The sequence below is a fragment of the Sorex fumeus genome, unplaced genomic scaffold (assembly GCF_029834395.1).
Source record: "Sorex fumeus unplaced genomic scaffold, SorFum_2.1 ptg000008l, whole genome shotgun sequence".
NCBI classification, from domain to species: Eukaryota; Metazoa; Chordata; class Mammalia; order Eulipotyphla; family Soricidae; genus Sorex; species Sorex fumeus.
The window spans coordinates 30,698,517-30,718,394 of record NW_026606065.1 but is presented as its reverse complement, the minus strand read 5'-3'; the positions used below and the strand labels follow the sequence as shown (position 1 = coordinate 30,718,394).

General features: G+C 55.7%; 2 protein-coding genes across 4 annotated transcripts in view; one reads left to right on the top strand and one right to left on the bottom strand.

The window, feature by feature from the left end:
• The window catches only part of STK24 (serine/threonine kinase 24), a 314,684-nt gene that overhangs the window by 239,224 nt on the left and 55,582 nt on the right, over positions 1 to 19,878 (bottom strand). The gene's annotated exons all lie outside the window — the stretch shown is intronic.
• Positions 1 to 19,878, top strand: part of FARP1 (FERM, ARH/RhoGEF and pleckstrin domain protein 1) — a 253,166-nt gene that overhangs the window by 224,370 nt on the left and 8,918 nt on the right. For 2 of the 3 annotated variants that reach the window (XM_056108853.1, XM_056108844.1), the window contains exons 14-19: positions 1,638 to 1,825; positions 3,781 to 3,870; positions 6,209 to 6,342; positions 12,143 to 12,224; positions 14,319 to 14,556; positions 17,765 to 17,895. In XM_056108853.1, coding sequence (XP_055964828.1) covers positions 1,638 to 1,825; positions 3,781 to 3,870; positions 6,209 to 6,342; positions 12,143 to 12,224; positions 14,319 to 14,556; positions 17,765 to 17,895 — 863 coding nt within the window. The remainder of the gene's footprint in view (positions 1 to 1,637; positions 1,826 to 3,780; positions 3,871 to 6,208; positions 6,343 to 12,142; positions 12,225 to 14,318; positions 14,557 to 17,764; positions 17,896 to 19,878) is intronic. The other variant, XM_056108862.1, reaches the window with a different exon arrangement.

Genomic DNA, 19,878 nt, shown 5'->3' with positions numbered 1-19,878 from the left:
CGTGTGTGTGTGTGTATACGTGTGTGAGCGTGTGCATGTGCCTGCATGTGTGCGTGTGCATCCGTGTGTGTGTGTGTGTGTGTGTGTGTGAGAGCTTTCTCTTTTCCTCTCCCCATGAAAGACGTGTGTGGCCCCCCTGACACGACTGTGGTTCTCTCGTCGGCTGTTTCCCCCTGGACAGGTTCCGGTTCTCACAAAATCACTGTACTCGGTTGTCTCCACCAGAGTCAATAAAATTGACATGTGTGAAGCGATTTCTGGCCTTTTTCTCCAGGTTTCACTGGGTCTGGTGGTGTGTGGGGGTGACTGGGTCTGTGTGTCACTCCGGGACTTCATCTCAATGAAGCACCCTAAAACGTCAGCCTTTCGCGGCGGGGGACAGTGTGTAGAAAGCTGCCTTCTAGAATCGTATTTGTCCTTGTCTGGTTCTTCAGAGATCCTTGTACTGACCCACAGCCGGAGGACCACACGTCTACTTTTGTTGTTGTTGTTGTTGTTGTTTTTGGTTGATTTTGGGGACTTTTCACCCCACCGTTCACCCAGGGTTCAAATTTACCCCCAGTCTCTCTCTCTCTCTCTCTCTCTCTCTCTCTCTCTCTCTCTCTCTCTCTCTCTCTCTCTCTCTCTCTCTTTTTCTCTAAGGGAGCCAGGAGTGGTCCAGAAAACAGGGCTGCACCTGGAACACAGACACCCCCCCCTCCGCCAACAACCCCATCCCTGGCTCACTCAGCCCTAGCGCTGAGAAACTGGGACTGGGGGGGAGGGGGAGGGGGCGGGGCAGGCCCAACCCTAGCATGAGTTTTAACAAACGGCTCTCGGATTCTAACGGCTTCCCCCTCACACACGTCGTCGGGGCAGACATCTGTCCTGAGGCCCCTCGCTCCGGCGGGCAGCGTTGTATAAACGGTGTCTGGGTTTCGACGACTTGTTCTCCCTCGCGGGGCAGGCGCCCCCTTTTCGAAACCTTCTGTCCGCTGGTTGCGGAGAAAAAACGGTCCTGACTCACTTCTCACTGTCCGACTTGGCCAAGGGATTCGTGGTAAATTGCCCCGGCTGCAGCGGGGACCCGTGTCGGTGCTGGCTGACGCTCCTGTCCTCTGGCGTGTGCGGGGAGGCGCCGAACCCCAGGTACCAACGCTTCTGTCTCTGTCGCATGGGGTGGCCGCGTCTCGGCCGGCCCCGCGGGTTCCAGATTAGACGGTCCTAGGTGCTCCCGTGTCTGCCTTCTCGTAGTATAGCTCTCCTGTAGCCGTTCCCGTGTCTCCTGGTGGTAGGGTGCCCTGGTGGCTGTGTCTAGGCAGTAGCTAGCTTGGAGGTGACGCTTCTAGTGGGCTCTTGGCTCTGCTTCTACACTCCGGGGGCTCGGGGGTCGCTGCCTTCTCGTGCCTCGTGTCCCCGAGGTCCGACGAAGCGTGGGTCCCAAGGGCTCTTTTTGGAGTAAGGCAGCAGTTGCACCTTAGGGAAAATTAACAATAATAATAATAATAATGACTGAACCAGACAAAGCACCCAGCAGCCCTGGGACACGGTGAGAGGCTCGCCGGAGGAGCGGGAAGGCAAGTGTCGGGCCTCGCCGCGGGCCCCCGCCGGAACGCTCTCTGCCTGTGTTTCCTGTCATCTGTCTTATCCCCAAACAGGCGCCCTGACCGGTAGCCCTCACCTTTCAGAGCGCTCCGGCAGCTCACAGGGAGGAGCCGCGCCCGCCAACGCCATCCTGTCCCCCAACCTGAGCCCCGACGCCAAGCAGGCGTCCCCCTTGGTCAGCCCGCTGCCCAACGACCAGGCGTGCCCTCGGACAGACGACGAGGAGGACGGCCGCAGGAAGGTGGGGCCGCCCAGCCTGCTCCCCTGAAACGCACAGCCGCCCCCAATGCTGACACCCCCTGCAACCCCCATCCCATCTTCTCTTCCCTCCATCCAATGAGAAAAGCAGCCTCTGATAGGCCCTAAGTAGATCTGCAGATGCCCACTGAGGGTTTTTCTTTTTTTACTGGGAGGGACACATCCTGCAGTGCTCAGGGCTACTCCTGGCTCAGGGCCCAGGAAAACTGTGTGTGTGGTACCAGGGCTGGAGTCTGTCTGGGCTTCCCGTATGTGAAGGCAGAGCTCCAGCCCCTGGAACTGGGGTTCTGGCCCCCTTGGGAGGCAGCGTCGCAGGGAAGGCTCAGGGGCGAGTTCATCTCGGACATGGCAGGCCAACTGCGAGCTGCCTCCTGATCACAAGACCCCCCCCCCCATTATCGGGGTCGGAGCCATAGGGCAGTGGGGAGGGCTTTCGCCTTGCATGCGGCCTGGCCTGGGTGCAATCCCCAGCATCCCATAAGGTCCCCTGAGCACCGCCAGGAGTAATTCCTGAGTGCAGAGCCAGGAGTCACCCCTGAGCATCACTCGGTGTGCACACCCCCCCACCCCCTGTGAAAAAGAAAACCTATTATCTCCTCAAACTACAAGGAAGGAATAAAAGTGTGTGGGGGGCTAGAGACAGCTCCAGACAGGGCCCATGCTTTGGATATGGGAGGCCTGGGTTTGCTCCCTGGCACCCCATGGTCCCCTGAGCACTGCCAGGAGTGACTCTATGAGCACCACCCGTGTGGCCCAAAAATAAACTGAAATTTTTTTTTTTTTTTTTTGCTTTTTGGATCACACCCAGCAACGCTCAGGGGTTCCTCCTGGCTCTGCACCCAGGAATTACTCCTGGCGGTGCTTGGAGGACCATATGGGATGCTGGGAATCGAACCCGGGTCGGACGTGTGCAAGGCAAATGCCCTACCCGCTGTGCTATTGCTCCAGCCCCAAAATAAATTTTTTAAAGTTTGTTCAGCCTTGGTACCAGGTAACCACCAGAAAATATGGTGGTTACATAAAATAATCTGGAAGAATTATTTAAGAAGCAGCCCAGGTAGTTCTTTTGAAAAAATTATATATGTGTGTGTGTGTATATATATATATATATATATATATATATATATATGGAAGAGGCTCCACCTGGCGAGTATGGGGCCCCAGATTCCATCCCAGGCACCAAAGTGTTGCCTCAGAATAGCTGGGAATAGCCCCTGAGCACTAATAGATGTGTATCCCAAACCCAAAACCAATCAGGCTTTGCCAAGCTGCCATGGCCGCATTCTGGCTGAGTGAGGCGGAAACAACCCCTGGGCCTGGGAGAGTCAGGAAGCTGGAGCCCTTGGGGCGAGCCACAGAGCAGCTTCCTTTCCCCACACCCCTGTGGTCGCCTGAGCACCACCAGGAGAGATCCCTGGGCAAGCATTGTCAAGTGTGGCCAGAGAGAGAGAGAGAGAGAGAGAGAGAGAGGAAGAGGAGATAGGGAGGGAGAAAGGAGAGGGAGGAACGGAAGGAGGGAGGGACGGAGGGACGGAGAATGGGAAAGAGAAGAGGTAAGCATCATCCCGGCAGCCATGAGGACCTGAGGCAGGGGCCTCCCAGAGAGAGGACTCGGGCAGAGGCCGAGGACTGGGGCTCGGGGCCTTCTCAGATGAGCCTCTGCTCTCCCTGGGCCTCAGTCTTCAGGCTGCAGAGTGGGGTGGAGGGTGTCTGCACTCAGGGCCCACCCTGAGTCAGGGGGGACTCGGGGAAGGCAGGAGTGGGTGGGGAGGAGGCAGGCCTATGCGGTGCTGGGCACCGAGGCAGGAGCCTGATGCCCGAGGTCTTGTCAGTCTGGCCTCAGAGTGCAGGACTCACTTTCATCAGGGCATGGCTAGCATGGGGGTTTCTCTGTCCTCCACTCATAGGCCCCTTGTGTCTGTGCTTCTGGGTTTTCAGAGGCTCCCCACGGACAAAGCGTACTTCATGGCGAAGGAGGTGTCCACCACGGAGAGGACCTACCTGAAGGACCTTGAAGTCATCACTTCGGTATGTACGTGGAGCCCCTGGCCCAGTGGGCACTGCAGGAAAACAGATGGCTTTGGGCCTGGACTCCCAAAATTAGACGGGTTTCCTGCATTGAATTCAGAATCGAATCCAGAGGTGTTGGTCATTGTCGGGCCCCCAAAGATAGTCCAGACGGTAAGACTCTGGCTTTGTGCCCAGCCAGCTCCAGTTTGCTACCCAGCACTGCATCTGTGCCCGAGAGCTCCAACCAGGGCTCACTTCTGAGCATAGAACCTGGAAGAACCCCTGAGCCCCACTGGGTGTAGCCTTAAAAAATTAACAATTGTTGGGGCTGGAGCGATAGCACAGCGGGTAGGGCGTTTGCCTTGCACGCAGCCAACATGGCCAACACAGGTTCAATTCCCAGCATCCCATATGGTCCCCCAAGCACCGCCAGGAGTGATTCCTGAGTGCATGAGCCAGGAGTGTGACCCAAAGCATCGCTGGGTGTGACCCAAAAAGCAAAAAAAATTTTTTTTAAATTAACAATTGTTGGACCTGGGAGATGACTCAAAGAGAGGGTGCAGCTGACGCTTTGCATGCCGGAGCTCCCAAATCCTTACACAATTCCCCAAGAGTCAGTGTGGATGCCCTTACACACACACACACACACACACACACACACACACACACACGCAAATGCACACACACTTTTTTTTTAGCATTGTGAGATTTTATGGGGCTGGAGCAATAGTACAGCTGGGAGGGCAGCTGCCTTGCAGGTGGCCAACTCAGGCTCAATCCCCGGCATCCCATGGGGTTCCCCGAGCACTATCAGGAGTGATGCCTGAGTGCAGAGCCAGGAGTGATCCCTGAGCACTGCCGGATGTGGCCCCAAAACAAACAGAAAAAGAACTGTGGGCTTCTGTTTTCTTTGGGGCCACGCCTAGCAGTACTCAAGGACACTTCGGCTTCGTGCTCAGGAACCGTGGGCGCTGGGGGTCAAACAGCCCTCCCTGACGGGGACAAGCGCTGCAGTGGAGGGTCACGGTCTGCATGCACTGCAGCGGAACATTCTGGGCCAAGGTCTCCGAGTGGAAGGCCCGTTTTCTCTTTGATGCTGCACTGAGCCCAGCCAGCCGCGTCTGCCAGAAAACTGCTTTTATTTCAGGCTTTTGATCCGTCGGTGGGTTTGGCAGCTGTCTGAGCTCTGGATTCTGGAAGGACAGACGGGGGGGGGGGGGGGGGGGGGGGAAGTCCCTCATTACTCTGCCTTTGGGAGCAAGGGGTGAGGGACCATGTGCCTGAGCAGAACCTCAGCATTGGGGGCGAAGGGGTGGGCAGACCACCCCCACCTCAGGACAAGGAGAGACTGAGGGCAGAGGGCTTCTCTCCCCCCTTTAAACTACCTCTGGGTTAAATGTTCTGCATGCCGGAGCCTCAAGTCTGCTCCTTACACAATTCCCCAAGCGTCACTCTGAATGGCCCCAACACACACACACTTTTTTTTTTCTTTTTTTTTCTTTTTTCTTTTTTTTTTAGAATTGTGTGGTTTTGTGGGCCTGGAGCCACAGTACAGTGAGTAGGGTGCTTGCTTTGCAGTCGGCTGACCCTGGTTCGATCCCGATCATCCCATAGGTTTCCCCTGGGGCTTTATACATACCAGGCCTTGCCACTGTGCCACCTCCCAGCCCTCAGAGTTGCCATTGTCCCAGGAGCAGAGAGGCTGCCGGGACCATAGCACAGCGGGTAGGGTGTTTGCCTTGTAAGCAGCTGAGCCAGGTTCGATCCCCGGCATCCCATATCGTTCCCCGAGCACCACCAGGAGTAATTCCTAAGTGCAGAGCCAGGAGGAACCCCTGAGCATCACCGGGTGTGACCCAAAAAAAAAAAAAAAAAAAAGCAGGAGCAGAGAGGTAGTGATGTTCAGGAGTCACCCAGAACAGCGTTTCTCAACTGGGGCTAGATCACCCCTGCCGTGGGCCCCCAGGATATCCTAGGGAAGCTTCTGGGGTAGAATTGGGTAGGATGAGGGGGGTTGCAACAGAAGGTGGGACCACCAGGGAGGGCCACGGTCCTGGCAATCCCTGGGACGGGAGCACTGATTTGAGCCACAGCCTGTGGCGCAGACTCACATGGCTGGTCCTGAAGTTTCTGTGTCTTAACCCCGACGGGGAGCCCCGTGGCCACATGCCCCGATCATGGCATTAAACAGTCGGTGGGGTGGTGATCGCAGAGGAGGGCGTGTCTCAGCCCTGGGAGTGAAAGCCACGGACGCTGCCCCCACCCACGTGGCCATGTGCCGCCTCATGGCCCGCCAGAAGCTGCTGCCCCCGGCAGGAGTTCTTGCCCGGCTCAGTGTGGCCCTCTCCCTCCGCAGTGGTTCCAGAGCACCGTGGCCAAAGAGGACTCCGTGCCCGAGACGCTGAAGACGCTCATCTTCCCCAACTTCGAACCTTTGCACAAATTCCACACCAACTTCCTCAAGGAAATTGAGCAACGACTCGCCCTGTGGTGAGTCCAGCTGGTCCCTTTTCCCGGGAAAGATTCCGGCCTCTCCTGCGCCTCTCTCTAGCTCATGTTCTTCCTCACACTTCCTTGTTGTTGTTGTTGTTGTTATCCCTGGTGTCACTGGTCTGGAGCAGAGATAAAGCTGAGGGGCTGGTTTCAGGCCCGGGAGTGATGGGAGTAAATCCGACACAGACTCAGCCCCGTCTTCAGCTCCCCCCGCCCCCTTTGCTTCCGAGTTCTCAAAATGTGTCTCGTCTTGGGGGCCGGAGGGACAGCACCGCAGGGAAGGTGCTTGCCTTGCATGCAGCTGATCCAGGTTCGATTCCCAGCATCCCTATGCACCCTTAAGTACCGGCAGGGGTAATTTCTGCGGTGCCCCCAAAAAGAAATAAAATGTGTCTTGTCACATGGAGTTTTGCTTAGATAATCCCGAAGAAGTGGTGACCAGAGGACCGTGCGGTGTTGGGGATCAATCAGGGGCTCCCTCATTCAAAGCACGTGTTCTAGCCCTCGAGCCATCTCCCCAACCTGGAGTGGGTGTTTTCTTATGGTGCCGTATGATTCTCCCAAAATAAGGGAGTAAGGGGCGAAGGCACTTTCCCCTGCAAGCAGCCGAACCCAGTTCAGTCCACGGCACCCTGAGAGCAGAGCTAGGAGTAAGCGCTGAGCACAGCCAGGTGTGACCAATGATACAATGAAGAGAGTGGAGCCTTCTGGAAGGACCAGGTGCCTTGTTCAAAGCAGAAGCAGCTACGGGACTTTGGGGATGAGGGTAAAATGCCCCTCCTGGATCTGGGGTTAAGTGTCTGTTTCCTGCAGTGCTCAGGCACCACTCGTGTCTCTGTGCATGTCCTCAAACTTGAGGGTCCCGTATGCAAAACTTCAGCCCTTTGAGCTGACTTCCCCCCCCACCACACACACACACACACGCGCGCGCACACGCACGCATGCACACATGTGCATACACGTGCGCGCGCGCACACACACACACACATCTCCTGCTGCTTCCTATGTTAAGAGTCCAGCGTTCACACACTTCGACCTTGAATCCTAATTCTACTAATTTCCCTTCCAAGCCTGTTTTAATCCGTGGGAGCTGAAACACTGGAAACAGCCTGTGTGTGCAGTGTGCGGGGATCAAGGGAGTCTGTCCATGAAATAAAACACAGCCTTCTCTACCCAGAAGCCAGTTCCTGTGGGTTAGAGGGAGACAGGGAGGGGCTCTTCCCTCAGACCCCCCAGCGGGGAGAAATGACGGGTATGGTCTGCCTCCTTGAAAATGGGTGCAACTGAAAAACGCCTCCTCCAAGCCTTACTGTGAGCAGGGCAGAAATAACTGGCACTGTGAGCAGGGGAGAAATAACTTTTTTTTCTAATTTGTTTCCTGTCTTGGTGTTTGAGCCACACCCAGAGGTGCTCAGGGCTGACTCCTAGCTCTGCACTCAGGGGTCACATTGGCAGGACAAATACTGGATTCCGGGGATTAAACCTGGGTTGGCCGTGTGCAAGGCAAGTGACCTACCTGGTGTACTATCACACCGGGCCCTCAGAAAAAAAAAGTTTTGAGCCATCCCTGGAGGTGCTCAGGGCTTCTGCACTGAGGCATCACTTCTAGAGGGACTTGGGGACCACATGGGGTGTCAGGAATCAAACCTAAGTCAGCCCTGTGCAAGCCAAATGCCCTACCCACTGTACTATTGCTTTGGCCCTGCAGAGAAAGAAATTTAATCAGTCAATTCTTTTTTTTCTTTGGTTGGGGGGGGGGTCACACCTGGCAATGCCAGGGGTTACTCCTGGCTCTGCACTCAGGAATTATTCCTAGTGGTGCTCAGGGGGGCCATATGGGATGCTGGGATTTGAACCTGGGTCAGCAGCAAGGCAAATGCTCTACTCTCTGTGCTATCGCTTCAGCCCCAGTCAGTCAATTCTTACTTCCCCCACCTGCCTGGGAGCCTTCAGTTGGGGCCTGCTAGTCGCCTCATCTTCCCAGAGCCAAACAGTGCCTGCCTGGGTGGGGGTGGGGTGGGGTATAGCTGGAGAGGCCCAGAATGTCTGTTCTCGGGTGGGAGTGGGGGGGGGGGGGGTGATGATCCTGAGCACGGCTTCCCATGGGCACTGGGTGCAGATCCCTGTGGAAGCCCCACCTAGGACAGGCCATGGCTGCCCACCACCGCACCCCCCCAGCCCAGTGTGAGGCCTCAGCCGCCAGGGCCAGGCCCTAGATGCATCTCGCTCTGGGGGGAAATGCCCTGGGCGGATTCCTCTCTATCCATCCAATGCCTCTCCTGTTGTTTGTATTTGTTTGGGGGTCACACTGTCAGTGCTCAGGGTCTGTCTTAGACCAAACCCAGGGCTCCTACACGTGCTCCAGCACCCCAGGCACTCTGCTCGGTCCCACATCCGAGGACATTTAGCCTCTGCTTTTTTTTTGGGGGGGGGGGGGAATAAACAGAATTTATTTGGAGGATTTTTAAGATGTGGAGGGGGAGAGCGTGAGAGAGAGTAACGTGCTCAAGAGAGTACACAGGCTTCTCCAAGGGCAGAGAGAGCCTCTACACACATACCAGCATTAGACACAAGAGCATGAAAGTACACGTCTCAAGAGGGGAGATGTGGGCGACACATGTGCTCGCAGGACCACCTGTGCTCGGCCACATGGGTTCAAGTACACACGGGCTCGGGCAGTATATGTGCCTCGCCTCTACTTCTTAGCTGCAAAGGAAGACTGGGTGCTTCAGAAGCCACGGGCAGGCCAGAGGGGTGACCTGGCGCTGGCCTTGCACACAGCCGACCACAGTTTGATCCTCGGCACTCCGCACAGTCCCCCCGAGCCCTGCCAGGAGTCACCCCAGCAGTACCGAGCCAGGGGTCCGCCCGGCCGGCTGTGACCCAAAACCTCCCCCAAGAAAAGCATCTGGTGTCCTTGGTATTGGTGGGATCCACTTGCAGAAAGAGATTCCAGAAAAGCAGGCGAGCTTCCGTCCTACGCGTCTCAGCCAGCCGGTGGGACTTTCAGGCCGGTCACTGCCAGCAGGTGTCCAAGTCGTGGTCAGGCCCCACGGCCACGCCAGGAGGCACCCCTGCCTCTGAGGCTTCCCCTCCAACCTCCGCCCCTGGTGAGCGGAGTCAAAACCTGAGCTGCAGACCCTCAGCCCTCCCCCACCTCCCCTAGGCCCAGGACCTCTGGGGGCTTCTGCAGGTAAAGCCAAGAACCCCGGGCACAGCCAGGAGGCCAGGGCGCCCTCTAGTGCCCGGCTCCTGCCTGCTCTTGCCTGATGAGTGGTGAGAGCTTCCCTGGTGGAGGCTAGGATACAGGGTGCTCGCTTGGCCCGGGGACAGTTTATGAGGACAGCTGACACCTGCCTGCCTGCCTGCGCCCTCTGAGCAGAGGAGTCAGCCCTCCAGGAGGAGGGAGAGAAGGGGGTCCCAGAGCACAGCCCGCCAGTGGGGAGGTGCTGACACATCGGGGACCAGGAGTGTGTGAGTGTGTGTGTGTGTGTGTGTGCGCGCGCACCTAGGTATGCTGAGGAGGTGCTGACACATTGGGGACCAGTGTGTGTGTGTGTGTGTGTGTGTGTGTGTGTGTGTGCGCGCACCAGGGTGCGCTGAGGAGGTGCTGACACATCGGGGACCAGGGGTATGAGTGAGTGTGTGTGTGTGTGCACCTGGGTGCACTGGAGAGGTGCTGACACATCGGGGACCAGGTGTGTGTGTGTGTATGTGTGTGTGTGTGTGCATGCGTGCCTGGGTGTGTTCAGCCTGTGGCCGGCTCATAACCCAGCCCTGAGGAGCTCAGACACTCGGAGCCCAGGTGGTTGTTCCCCGCGTGACCCCAACAGTGAGCCTGGCGTCCGCCTTCCAGACCCTCGGGAAGACGTCTCCTCCTTCTGGGATTCTGGGACTATCGATGAGTCGTGTCCCGGGTCCCCTCTGACTCTTCTATCCACCTGTGGACGCATCGATGTGGTGGCAGAACATGGGCCAGGAACTTCTGCGTCTGCGTCACTTCTGGCACGGGGCCGTTGGGGCCGTTGGGGGCGGTTCTCATCCATATCCCTAGAACGGATGCCACATTCTGGAACCCAGTGCCAAAGGGTGGGAGGGACAGAGCCACATGTATTGGCCGGGGTCCTGGCCACATGCCACCCCACCCCAGCTAATACCCTGTGTATTCCTGTGGCAGTGTGGACTCATGAGCACTTGCAAACGTTTTTCTCTCTGGGGGCCCCTACCTGGCAGTGCTTAGGGGTTGCTCCGGGCAGTGCTTGGTGGGCTGTGTGGGGCCTGGGGTGGAACCCATGCACCCCCTACATGCAGAGCCTGTACCCCAGCCCGCGAGCGTCGCCCTAGCCCGGGCCTCTGTGATTATACCACGCTTTGCTACTGAAGCCCCCGGGAGGTCCCCGTCGGCTGGAGCCCAGAAAAACATGAAAATCAGGGGCTGGAAGGCACTGGCCTTGAGCGTTCTGGGCACCGCATCCCATGTGGTCCCCTGAGCACCATCAGGAATGATTCCCGAGCGCAGAGTCAGGAGTAAACCCTGAGCACTGCAGGTGTGGCCCAAACTCATAAAAGACAAAAACAGAAACATGAATCTGCCTCAGGTTCAGGAAGCACCTGCTCTCACAGCCGCAGGAGGGGCTGGTCCTGTGCTCTCTCACCATTGCCGCCTCCCCTTGCTTGCTTGCTTCCTCCTCTTCCCAAGAGCTGGGCACCCAATTCCCTTCCAGGCCGCGGGTTCCTGTGAGCAGAAGCCTGGCTCTGGCAGGCGCGTCTTACTGGTCCGCAAGAGTCCGTGCAGGCAGTTAGAAATGATATTATACCTGTATGTTCATTGCAGCAACCGCTCATGATAGCCAGAATCTGGAAACAACCCGAGTGCCTGAGAACAGACACTGGTTAAAGAAACTTTGGTACATCTACAGAATGGAGTACTATGCAGCTGTTAGGAGAGATGAAGTTATGAAATTTGCTTATAAGTGGATGGTCATAGAGGGTATCGTGCTAAGTGAAATGAGTCAGAAAGAGAGGAACAGACATAGAAGGACTGCACTCACTTGTGGAACAGAAAATAACATAGTATGAGACTGACCTCCAAGGACAGTAGACACAAGGGCCAGGAATATTGCCCCATTGTTGGAAGCCTGCCTCATGAGCTGGGGGAGAAGGCAGCTGGGATAGAGAAGGGATCTCTAAGACAATGATGGTTGGAGGAATCGTTTGCGAGGGGAGATGTGTGTCGAAAGTAGAGAAAGGACCAAATGAGATAGCCTCTCAGTATCCGTACGGCAAACTATAATGACTAAAAGTAGAGAGTACAGGGAAAACTGTCTGCCAAGGAGACGGGGGGTGGGGGGGAAGGTATACTGGGGACGTTGGTGGTGGAGAATGTGCACTGGTGGAGGGATGGGTGTTGGATCATTGTATGATTGAAACTCAAACATAAAAGCTTGTAAGTGTATCCCACAGTGATTCAATTAAAAAAAAAATTAATAAAAAAAAAAAGAGTCAGCGCAGGGCCCCAACGTGGGCTGGCGCCAGCGTCCTGAGCTACCAGTGGCCCCTGTACTCCACGCTGTCCTCTGAGCCTATGGGGGGGGGGGGAGACTCGGACCCTGCGGGCAGGGCTTGCCCCGCTCTCCCCAGGCACGTGGCCTGCAGGCCAGGGAGCCAACTCCTTCCCGGGCTCCTCCCCTCTCCCCAGAAAGGGAGGGTCTGGTGGATGGTGCTGGGGCAGGGGAGAGGCAGGGTTCACGGTCACCCTGTTCTCACCTCTGCCTTCCTCCCTTTCCTCCGCTCCCAGGGAAGGACGCTCCAACGCACACATCCGAGGTGATTACCAAAGAATTGGAGACGTCCTGCTGAAGAACATTCAGGGCATGAAGGTGAGTGTCCGGAGATGGGTGCAGCCCCTCCGTGCCAACAGAGACAAGAGCCTCGCCACCAACTCGGAGACGGCCTGGCTGCACCGTGGCTGTCTCACCTCTGTCTTTTCTAAATGCTTTTGTTCTGTTGTTTTTTTTTTTTTAAGTTTCGGGGGTTACACCCGGCAATACTCCTGGCTCCGCACTCAGGGATCACTCCTGGCAGTGCTCAGGGGACCATATGGGGTGCCCGGGATCGAACCCAGGGTGGGCGCATGCAAGACAAGTGCCTTACCGGCTGTGCTATGGCTCCAGCCCCTCTCCATGCTTTTATTTTGAAGTGTCAGAGCAAAGACCAGAAAAACCAACAGGAATGAGCTGCGAATGGCACCTTCGAAGCCTGTTTGCACAGCAATGTAGACAAACCACGATCTGGAGGCCAGCACTGCCCTGCTAGTCAGTTATTCTGTCTGCTCAAAAGCACGCCACGCCCACTGGCTGGGAGCTGTGTAGGAATCTCAGGACTTCTGGGACGGCGAAGGCCATGGACAGGGGCAATGTGTAGCTGATCGCCAAGCACAGGGATGCCTAGGAGGGCAGACCTACCAGAGAAGCTGGACAAGTGAACCAGTTTCCAAGAGGCAGGGTGCAGGAACCATCCGAGGGCAGTAGTAACCTCAGGTGCCACTAGGGGGCGCTTTCTCTTTGTTCTCTTTGAAAAGATCATTTCCCAGGCTAGGGCACTTACCTGCCTTGCATGGTGCCCACTCAGGTTCGATCTCTGGCACCCTATATGGTCCCTGGGGCCCCACCAGAAGTGATCCCCGAGTTCAGAGCCAGGAGTAAACCTTCAGCATCACCAAAAGTGGCTCAAAAGTGAAAAAAGAAGTTTGGTTTTTTTTTTTTTCAGTGGCAGGGATTGGACTCCCCCACCCCGTCCCTGACATAGGTAAGATAAGTTCTCTACCACTGAACCACATTCCCAGCTCCTTGGATCTGCCAGGTTCTGGACTAACGGGATGGGAGCAGCCCCAGAGTAAACCTCAGGGATGAGACTGGCTTGGGGGTGTCTTAGGAGGAAATGGCCGGGACAGAGGCTCAGGGTATGGAACCTGGTTCAGTCACACACACAAATGATCCCACGGACAGCCCCGACAGAGTCGGGGAAACGGCTCAACAGGGTTCTTGCCAAAACGGAACCTTGCAAGAAGTGCAGACCCGAGGACTGGGGCAATAGTGGTGGGTAGGGTGCTTGCCTCATATGCGCCTGGCCCTGCTCAGACCCCTGACACCACATAGGGTCTCCTGAGCACCACCAGGAGTGATCCCAGAACCAGGGGTAAGCCCTGAGCACCACCTGTGTGTCCCCCGGCACCCCCCCAAAAAATGATAATAAAATAGGAAGAAAACGAAATGCAGAGACTGACCTAGCACATGGAAGGTTCTGGAAGCAAGAATCTTGGCCCCAGGGTAGGAACTGTGTCTGGTTCTCTGTCTAGTCTGGGGAACCTAGCAGCGTCCTGGCAGCCTCGGAGAGTTATTGTTTGAGTGAAGTGGGGCGCTAAGCAGAAACTGCTATTTTGAACTGCGCCGCCTGCATCGGAGAGTCCTGTTTGCCATCTGCTGACATTTAGAAGAAACCACAGGAACGCTTCTTCGCTTATATATTCCCCCTCCGTTTGTGTTTGGTCTTATTTTTAAAAGAACATTTTCACCTCCACTGTGATAGGACCCAGCTGGTCCTCGGATAATGTTTGGTTTTTAACTTGGAAGGCAGAAGTGCCCAACACGGGCTCCAGGCCGCTGCTTTTGTGACACAGGGCGTGGCACTGCCCCGTAAGGCTTCCGTCATTGTATTCTATGATTATATGCATCCTTCAGAGAAGCTGGAAGCTTCCCTTAAGCTAAGGATGCCTTTAAATGAGGACTCCATGGACACCCCATACAGCTCCTGATTGGCTCTGGTCGTCAAACCGCTGGGTGCCAGTCTAAGAGAGGGTCAGAAACGGGGTGCATGACCGAGAGTGGGTGCTCTCCGTCTCCAGTGCACGCTGGGCTCGGCTGAGCATCCCCCATCCTTTGTCTTTCCACAACCCCCCCGCCCCCCACCTTCAGCAACTGGCAGCTCACCTCTGGCAGCACAGCGAGGCGCTGGAGGCACTGGAGACCAACATCAAGAGCTCCAGGCGGCTGGAGAACCTGTGCAGGGACTTCGAGCTGCAGAAGGTGTGCTACCTGCCACTCAACACCTTCCTGCTGCGCCCACTGCACCGCCTCATGCACTACAAGCAGGTACTGGAGCGCCTCTGCAAGCACCACCCGCCCAGCCACCCGGACTTCCGGGACTGCCGAGGTGAGCCAAGGGCGCGTGCGCGGGGCGGGGCCCACGGGTGGTCCCTCCCCGAAGGGGCGGGGCCCGGGTCACATGGGCTGCATGCTCGGCTACAAGTCGTTATAGGACTGATCGAAGCTTTAGTACCGAATCCGTTTTCTGGGTCTTTCCCCAAAGGAGACTAAGGCGGGCTGAGGATATAGCTAAGGGCACTTGCCTTGTTGATGTGAGGTCCCAGCCTTGCCAAAAAAAAAAAATATATATATATATATATATACACACACACACACACATATATATCCCGCACAGCAGAGACTGGCAAGCTCCCCGTGGCGTATTCGATACTCCAAAACCAGTAACTATAACAAGTCTCATTCCCCTGACCCTAAAAGAGCCTCCAGTCATTGGGAAAGACAAATTTAGAAACTGCTAAAATCTCAGGGGAGGGGTAGAGACGTTACTGGCACATGTGTGCTCGAGCAAATTGATGAACAACGGGATGACAGTGATCTGCTTTCATGCTAAATATATATCGCTTGATCACTTGATCCCCCGTTATTCATCGATTTACTCGAGTGGGTGCCAGTAACGTCTCCATTCATCCCTGTTGCGTGCTAGCGTAGCCCAATGGCATCTGTTCGTTCTAGAAACATGCAGAGCCTCAAACCGATCATTCAGGGTCTTGACGAAGAAGTCTGACCATCTTGTAGGTGGGCGTCCACGGGATCTTTTGACGTCCCATGGAATCCAGTCAGTAATGGCTCTAGTCCAGTGGTTGTCTGTAAACCTCATTACGTGTCCAGCCCATCTGATTTTTGATGCATTGGCAAATGAGACAGCATTCCTGATTCTTGAGCGTTGACGGAGATCAGAACTCCGGATTCTATCTCATTTGAGTGAATCGTGATATTCCAAGCATAGCTCTTTCGATTCCTCTTTGAGAGACCCTAATAGCGTATATATTATATTATACGTATATATTAGCACAAAATATATATGTATATATATTTAGCATGAAAGGAGATTTTTTTTCCTGTGCTGGTGGGTTCTTGAGAAGTCTATGAAAAATTTGCATACAATACTCAGAAGATTGTAAGTTAGTTTATTATACCAAAAAGGTACATGGTTCCAGACCCCTCTCCAGGTGTCCAGGACTCTCCTGCCCCTGTGAATGATGGCCAGGTCCTGTGAATGACTTCTCTGTCCTGTCCCATGCTCCCCAGTCGCCTCACGAGAACCATGGCCGTGAACCATGGTGAACCATGATCCCTCCGCTGCTCTCTATCCCCAGTGCGCTTTCCTCATCTCCAGCCACAGCTGCGCACGCAGGCAGGACTTGTGTCACCACTTGAGCCCAGGCCCTGGCCCAGAGGCTCTGCAAGGGACCTTACTGATGAGAATGCCTTGATTCCCATCACTCCCCATAGAAAAGTGTGGTCCCATTTCACCGCTGAGGAAAGTGAGGCTCGGCAGGGTCATGGCCTTGTGTGTGTTACTCGGGCTAGTGAAGGATCAGAGGAGCTGTTTGACTTGGTTTGGGTTTGGGGGCCACACTCGGCTGTGCTCTGTGCCCAGGAATCGCTCCTGGCGGAGCTCAAGGGACCATATGTGACACCGGGGATTGAACCCGGTCAGCTCTGTGCAGGGCAAGCGCCCAGCCCACTGCTCTCTCCAGCCCAGAGCTGGCGTTTTAGAGCAGACATCCCACGGCAACCCAGGGCCTCTTTTCATACTTCAGTTGTCAGTCTCATCTTCGCTGTGGTCTGTTTGTGTCTACACCCTGTGACCCGGCCCAGAACTGTCCCAATTCAGTCCCTCGTATCCCCCTCGCCTCCCAACCCAGCCTACACACTGGGCATCGGAGATCTTAGGACTTGCCGCAGCTTCTCTAACCAGCATTTTGTCAGCAGCTCTTACTGCCCGGGGGGGGGGGGGAGCCTGACCCCTGTGGCGAGGGTCTTCATTCCCCCTGCTTTGACCCCTGGCCAGTCTCACATTCACAGAAGGGCCAAGCATCTGCGATCTGCTAGGTGCGCCGTATTAGGGAGATTCAGGAGGTGGCTCCTGACCACGGAGCCCGCTGGTGGGCACTGGGGCCCTGACACCTGGGTGGTGACTGGCCGTGGGCACTGTGCTCTGTGCGTTAGGGGCCAGCTTCCGAGAGGCTTTCGGAGGGAAAGGATGTCTCAGTTCAGAGCTAAAGGAGTGATAGTACAGTGGGTAGGACATTTGCCTTGCACACGGCTGACCTGGGTTTGATCTCCAGCCTCCCATATGGTCCCCCCAGCACTTCCAGGAGTAATTCCTGAGTGCAGAGCCAGGAGTAACCCCTGAGCATTGCTGGGTGTGACCCAAAAAGGAAAAAAAATAGCTAAAGGATAAGTAAGATCTTTCCTGGGTGAAGGTGGAACAGTCGGGAACAATACCTCCAAAGGGAACAAGGGACTAGAACATTCTAGAAGGTAGAAGAGTGTGGTGTGTGTGTGTGTGTGTGAGAGAGAGAGAGAGAGAGAGAGAGAGAGAGAGAGAGGAAACCATGTCTGGGACAGACATCATGACAACTAAATGAGGTTGGAAAAGTTAGAAAGGCAGAAATGCTTCCTTCCAGTGGGGTCAAGGACTCTTGAAATGTTTAAATTTGACCCCATATTTCTTGCTTTCTTCTCCCAAATCCCTCACCTCCTGGCTGCCATGCCACTGGCTTCCCCTGACGGGCCGCGAGCTCCTTTGGCATCCTGGATGCCCCCAGCCTCGGGGAGAGGGCCCACACCACAGGGCACGCTCAGCAGGAGGGGGCACTGAGGACCCGGGAGGCTCCTGGCTGGTGCTCGGGAGTCTCAGGGCAGGAACATCCCTCTTTGCCCCGTGTGCCACTGCCCCCTGCAGGGGCAGGGAGGGCTAGGAGCAGATGCCTGCCCTGCGCTTGCATTTGTGCACTCTGGTCCGCGTGTCTCTGCCTCACCAGACCGTTGTGCTCCACATGTGCATGAGCGTGGCATGTGCACGGAGACCTGCGGAAGACACAGTCAAACTGATCCCGAAAGGGACTCCATCCGCTTTCCTCACACGGAGAAGTGGCGTCGTTTCCCTTAGAAAGATCCAGGTCCATCCCGTCCAGCACCGGAACCCAGGAACGCCAGAGAGCTGAGCCCGTGAAGCTCACAGAGCCCCCGCCACACACACACACACACACACACACACACACACACACTTCTGCTTCCTTCCCTAGCGGCCTTGGCAGAGATCACAGAGATGGTGGCCCAGCTGCACGGTACCATGATCAAGATGGAAAACTTCCAGAAGCTGCATGAGCTCAAGAAGGATTTGATCGGCATTGACAATCTCGTGGTCCCAGGAAGGGTAAGGCCAAAGCACCGCCGGCTTGGGCCACAAGGAAACCCAAAAAGGCATCCTGGAGGGGACTTCATTGGGACCCTTTCCCCTGGGGTTTGGTTTGGGTTTTGGGGCCATGCCTGGTGGTATGGGCTGGAGGGGGGCGGGGGGAGAGGCTGAAGATGGAGGCTCCTGCATGCAGAGCCACTCTACCCATTGAGCTTTATCTGTCCAGCCCTGTCCTTCTAGGCTGGGCTCCGGGGTTGGGGGCGGGCAATGAAGCAACCCCACCCCACCCCCCTTGCTGGCAGCTTCCACACGCCTGGGGAAGGAATCACTGCCCCTGGCAAAGTTCAGGCAACAGAACAAGCTAGATTTTTTTAATTATTATTTAAATAATAATAATAATTTAAAATAATAATAATAATTTAAAAAGAAGAAAAAGAAACATTCTTTTTAAGATTTGGGTAAAAACCAGATACCTGTAAGGGGCGGGCCTCTGCAGAAGTGGGCGTGGTCTCCACAGAAGTGGGCGTGGCATCCACAGAAGTGGGCATGGCCTATTTGGGGGCCGGTAGATACAAAGATTTTATGTTAATACTGAAGATACAAAGAATTATCATATCTGGGTTATAAGCATTTTCTTTCTATATATATGGTTTGCTTTTCAATTTCTCAAGCTCTTTAAAACAAGTTTTATTTGAAAAAAAAAGATTTGGGTAAAAGGGTGATTGATTCTAGGCAAAAATCACGTGGTTGGTAAGTGGGGACAGTGTGTGAAAGATGCAGTTTGGGGGCTGGGACGTGGCTCAGTAGAGTATCGGCCTGCAAGCAGCAGGGTCTGGGTTTGACCCCACACACGCACGCATGCACATACACGCATGCACACATACGCACTAATGCACCCGCATGCATGCACACATTCGCATGCGCGCACACACACACACACACACACACACACACACACACACACACACGGGCACTTGCTCTCAGGGGAGCACTCCACGCAGCACAGCCTCTCAGCTAGCTGGGACGGCAGTTCTATGCGAGGGTCTGAGGACAGGGTGCTGTGAGGGTTCTGTGGTAGGGGCTCACCCAGGGCGCTCGAGGGTCTTCAGGGCTGCACCTGGCGGTGCACACCGAACCAGGCGGTGCCATGTGTCAGACTGCCCAGCATAGACCCTGAGCCCAGGTCATTCTCTCTGAGTCCCCCTCCTTGTCCCTGTGCTGAGGGTCTCGAAGGGCCCTGCTGACACCTTCAGATCCACCAGGAAGCAGGTGTGCTGGGAGCTGGAGAATCTGTAGCATGTGGGGGTCTCAGCCCTCGATCCCAGTGGCAGAGGCTTGGCCGAGAGCCCGGCCCAGCCCTCCTGTGGGTCTCTCCACATCACAGTGCTGCTGACTGACCACGCCGCCCCACGGGCCACAGTCACGCGTCCGTGGCTCTAGTTGCCCTCCAGGACAGTGTTCCCCACTTTTCCCTGCAGATACAGTCATCACTTCCATTTCTTAAAGGAACAAAGAGAGAGCTGAGTTGTGTCTGCAGTGCGGGTGGGCTTAGCTGAGGCACAGCTGCTTCGATGGTAGAGAAACCTCAGGGGGGGAGCATGTCCCAGGGGTCTATGAATCCTCGCCAAGGCCCCCCAAACACAGTAACTGCACACAGCCTCAGGTCTTGTGAGTCGGGAATGGGGCAGGGCTCAGCCGGGTGATTCTTCTGCGTGTGGCCTTGGCACAGGTCCCGGGAGCCAACATTGGGCAGAGCCAAAGAGACTAAACTCAGCTGGAACAGTACCCGAGAGGACTTCAGAGAGACCTTGCTAGCCTGGATTTAGGGTCCCCTTGACTGGCTGCTGCAGCTGAGGGTTCCCAGAGTGAATGTTTGCAGGACAAAGCCAGGGGCGGCTTGTCGTCTTGCCAGGCCTGGACATCCCAGCGCTTTCGTCCCTCCTGTGTTTGTGACGGGCCGTGCTGTGTCTTTGTTATCGTTTGTTTGGAGGCCAGAGCTGG